This window comes from Brachyhypopomus gauderio, unplaced genomic scaffold (assembly GCF_052324685.1).
Source record: "Brachyhypopomus gauderio isolate BG-103 unplaced genomic scaffold, BGAUD_0.2 sc46, whole genome shotgun sequence".
Classification (NCBI taxonomy): domain Eukaryota; kingdom Metazoa; phylum Chordata; class Actinopteri; order Gymnotiformes; family Hypopomidae; genus Brachyhypopomus; species Brachyhypopomus gauderio.
Genome location: NW_027506872.1, coordinates 497,501 through 502,500, shown reverse-complemented (window position 1 = coordinate 502,500; position 5,000 = coordinate 497,501). Strand labels below are relative to the sequence as shown.

Sequence of the window (5,000 nt, the reverse complement as noted above, 5' to 3'; positions counted from 1 at the left end):
TGAGGGCCACCTTAACAAACACTGCTTTAATGAGGGCCACCTTAACAAACACTGCCTTAATGAGAGCCACCTTAATAAACACTGCTTTAATGAGAGCCACCTTAACAAACACTGCTTTAATGAGGGCCACCTTAACAAACACTGCCTTAATGAGAGCCACCTTAACAAACACTGCTTTAATGAGGGCCACCTTAACAAACACTGCTTTAATGAGGGCCACCTTAACAAACACTGCCTTAATGAGACACTTCCTGCTGGTCTTGCAGTAAGCCCCTCCCACTCCAGACATGTGGCATGGGCTGGACATGCCTGAGACGAGACAGTAAACTGAGGATCAGGACGTTGCTTTCACACGCATCCAGGACCAACATTACCTACTTACAATGTCCCCTCCCCTCTCCTCTCATTACCTCCTCCTATCTCCCCTCCTCTCCTCTCCTCCCCTCTCCTCCTCTCTCCTCTCCTCTCCTCCTCTCTCCTCTTCTCCTATCTCCCGTCCTCTCCTCCCCTCTCCTCCTCTCTCCTCTCCTCTCCTCCTCTCATTACCTCCTCCTATCTCCCCTCCTCTCCTCTCCTCCTCTCTCCTCTCCTCTCCTCCCCTCTCCTCTCCTCCTCTCATTCCCTCCTCCTATCTCCCCTCCTCTCCTCTCCTCCCCTCTCCTCCTCTCTCCTCTCCTCTCCTCTCCTCCTCTCTCCTCTCCTCCTCTCTCCTCTCCTCTCCTCCTCTCTCCTCTCTCCTCTCCTCTCCTCCTCTCTCCTCCTCTCTCCTCTCCTCTCCTCCTCTCTCCTCTTCTCCTATCTCCCGTCCTCTCCTCCCCTCTCCTCCCTCCCCTCTCCTCTCCTCCTCTCATTCCCTCCTCCTATCTCCCCTCTTCTCCTCTCCTCCCCTCTCCTCCTCTCTCCTCTCCTCCCCTCTCCTCCCCTCTCCTCTTCTCCTCTCTCGCCTCCTCTCCTCCCTCCCCTCTCCTCTCCTCCTCTCATTCCCTCCTCCTATCTCCCCTCTTCTCCTCTCCTCCCCTCCCCTCTCCTCTCCTCCTCTCATCCCCTCCTCCTGTCTCCTCTCCTCCCCTCTCCTCTCCTCCTCTCATCCCTTCCTCCTCTCTTCTCTCCTCTCCTTCCCTATAGCTGCCAACTCAGCAGTGTGGTCCAGGAACGGTCAGGCGGCGTCTTCTCCTAACTATGAGGGTCCTCTGCACTCTCTGGTGAGACACAGAACCTTCAAACCACCAACAGACCATGACACTCCCTGCTCAACAGAGCGCTCCAGCACACACATGTCACAACAACAGTACTCCAGCACACACATGTCACACCAACAGTACTCCAGCACATACATCTCACACTAACAGCACTCCAACACACACATCTCACACCAACAGCACTCCAACACACACATCTCACACCAACAGCACTCCAGCACACACATCTCACACCAACAGCACTCCAGCACACACATCTCACACCAACAGCACTCCAACACACACATCTCACACCAGCAGCACTCCAACACACACATCTCACACCAACAGCACTCCAGCACACAAATCTCACACCAGCAGCACTCCAACACACACATCTCACACTAACAGCACTCCAACACACACATCTCACACCAACAGCACTCCAGCACACAAATCTCACACCAACAGCACTCCAACACACACATCTCACATCAACAGCACTCCAGCACACACATCTCACACCAACAGCACTCCAGCACACACATCTCACACCAACAGTACTCCAGCACACACATCTCACACCAACAGCACTCCAGCACACACATCTCACACCAACAGCACTCCAGCACACACATCTCACACTAACAGCACTCCAGCACACACATCTCACACCAACAGCACTCCAACACACACATCTCACACCAACAGCACTCCAGCACACACATCTCACACCAACAGCACTCCAACACACACATCTCACACCAGCAGCACTCCAGCACACACCTCACACCAACAGCACTCCAGCACACACATCTCACACCAACAGCACTCCAACACACACATCTCACACCAACAGCACTCCAACACACACATCTCACACTGATAGTGAATTGTTAAATGTAAAATATATATAAAACATATATATATGAAACATACATATATGAATGTATATATGAAGGACACGATTGAACGTGCAGAATCTACTGCCTTTCCCTCCTCTGTCTCTCTGTCTGTCTGTCTGTCTCTATGTCTGTCTCTATGTGTCTGTCTGTCTCTGTTTGTCTGTCTGTCTGTCTGTCTCTGTCTCTGTCTGTCTCTCTGTGTCTGTCTGTCTCTCTGTCTGTCTGTCTGTCTCTTTGTCTGTCTCTCTGTCTGTCTGCAGCAGAGTCGTATAGAAGACAGGCTGGAGAGGCTGGACGATGCCATCCACGTGCTCCAGCGACACGCGGCGGGTCCGTCCAGTGCCACCCCCCCCCACACACGCCCAGCTACACAGCCTGCTAGGCCCCGCCCACTCACACAACGGCTCAATGGGAGGACTGGGCGGTGGCTACGGCACGGGCCTGCTCTCCTCCACCAGACACTCACTCATGGTAGGAACACACACACACACACACACACTCACACACACACTCACAGACACACTCACACACACACACTCATACACACTCACACACACACACACACACACACTCACACACACACACACACACACACACACACACTCACACACATGCACACACACACACACACACTCACACATACACACACTCACACATACACACACACACACACATACTCACACAAAACACACACTCACAATCACACACACACATACGCACAGACACTCAAACACACACACACACACTCACACACTCACACACACACACTCACACACACACATGCACACACACACACTCACACACACTCACACACACACACACACACACACTCACACACACTCACACACACACACTCACAATCACACACACACATACTCACAGACACTCAAACACACACACACACACTCACACACTCACACACACACACTCACACACACACATGCACACACACACACTCACAGACACTCATACACACACACACTCACACAGACACACAAACACACACACACACTATCTATGAAGGTAAATCTGTAGCAAAACTTGAGCGTGAAGTTTTTTCAAGTTTTACTACAGATTTACCTTCATACAGAACAGGTAGCAGAACTTATGAGGCCTGGCGACTACCACATGTGTGTGAAGCAGGTTTCCGGGGATCTTTTGTGTACTGGAAAAATACATTTTGGTTGTATACTGCATACTGGATACTGATTTGGGGCCCAAATAGTACATGAGTAGTTTGTAGTGGGCTGTAATAGTATGTAGTAGTATGTAATAAGCTGTACTAGTATGTAGTAGGCTGTAGTAGTATGTAGTAGTGTTGTCGATATAAAATCGATATATCGATACTGAACATTCTGAAATGGTATAATACTCGTTTCTCCAAGTATCGATTCTTTTGACATAAAATGCGCTTTCGTTTGACCTACCCAAGCTGCTGTAATGCACAGAACAGTTTGTAAAATGGCAGCTAAAGCGAACGCAGTGTGTTCGCAGCCCGTCTTAATAAACAAGGAAAGCAGCAGAAGTGCTGTGTGGAAATACTTTTGATTCAAAGCAGATACAGATGGAAAACCGAAGGACAAGCCTTATTTGCAAGCGGTGCTTTCGGAACATATCAACGAAGGGCGCTAAAGCCTGGTTTATACTTGACGCCCTACGAGCAGTGACTTTGCGCGCTGTCGATTCACAAGGTCGTGCACCTCTCGAATTTTGTAACCTCGCGCGCGCCGCACCACAGCGCAATGAACAAAGTCGTCCTTGCAGGGTTCATACACCTAAACAAGGTGGAATTAAAGCACTTGTACGTCACTTTCAAGGTCCATTTCAACATTTCCCAGCACGTTAAACTTAATTAAGTTAAATATTTATACATATAGCCTACTCGAAATAATTCGATTTTTTATCACATTATTTAATGGTTGTTTATTTTCAAAACGCCCAATCTTAACGTCTTTACATTCTCTCCTGTTTCGTCCTGGAATTACAAGAGGCTCGTATTTGTTACCGTTATACAAGAGAACTGTTCAGTCAGATTGATATTGGTTGTGAAATGAAGTAGTTACAATTTCAAGCATTTTCAAGTACTTTAGCCTAAATTCCAGCACTTTTTAAACCTGAAACACAAAGCAACATTAAAATTCGTCATAAATGTTCCTTCCCGTTTTTGAGGGGTGTTTCTTTATACTACCACATACCGTTTCGGACAAGCGGTTTGCGCAGGGTCGCGCAAGGTGTGCGGACTCTGCGTGCTACGGTCACTCGCGAAAATATAAACGTAGCTTAACACAACGAATCTGGCCAAACACCTGAAGGACCGGCACGCAGATTTGTACAAATAATTCCAAGAGGTTGGTGATTATTCCCATTTCTATTATTACTACAGCATACAAGATTATGTGTCCGATTATGGTATCCTAGAAAATGTTTGTTATATTCTTGGTTTAAGAGCTGTAAGTGCGACAGCATACAGAGAAAAAAAGAGTGACCGTACTACAATTGATCAATCATCTATGAATACTGAACTCTACTCTAATACTGAAGTTTTAGTTACTTAAAGACTTAAAGTTAAAGTTGTTTAAAGTATACTTAAAATACATTTTGTACTACTTTTTGTACTAGCTAGTTAGCCTTTTTTTTACTTCTAAATGTGAATTCCAGAGTGCACTACTGTTATGTTAATTTATATTTATGTGCAATTTATTTGTCTGTTTTAATGTAGCAGGGACTACACCTTTTATTTATTTGACATTTGTGAAACAAAATACAATATTCATTTGTTTGATGAGCACAGTATCTGAGCACAGTATCTGACTTTGGTATCTAAAATGGTATCGAATTTCAATAATTTTTAAAGTATCGTATCGAAGTTGTAATTCTTAGTATCGTGACAAGCCTAGTATGTAGTAGTATGTAGTAG

The 5,000-nt window shown here is 46.6% G+C and overlaps 1 protein-coding gene across 1 annotated transcript in view; it reads left to right on the top strand.

The window, feature by feature from the left end:
* Positions 1–5,000, top strand: part of tcf4 (transcription factor 4) — a 216,995-nt gene that overhangs the window by 189,512 nt on the left and 22,483 nt on the right. Inside the window, 3 exon segments of the mRNA XM_076986358.1 lie at positions 1,126–1,202; positions 2,344–2,430; positions 2,432–2,554. Of these exon segments, the coding sequence (XP_076842473.1) occupies positions 1,126–1,202; positions 2,344–2,430; positions 2,432–2,554 (287 nt within the window).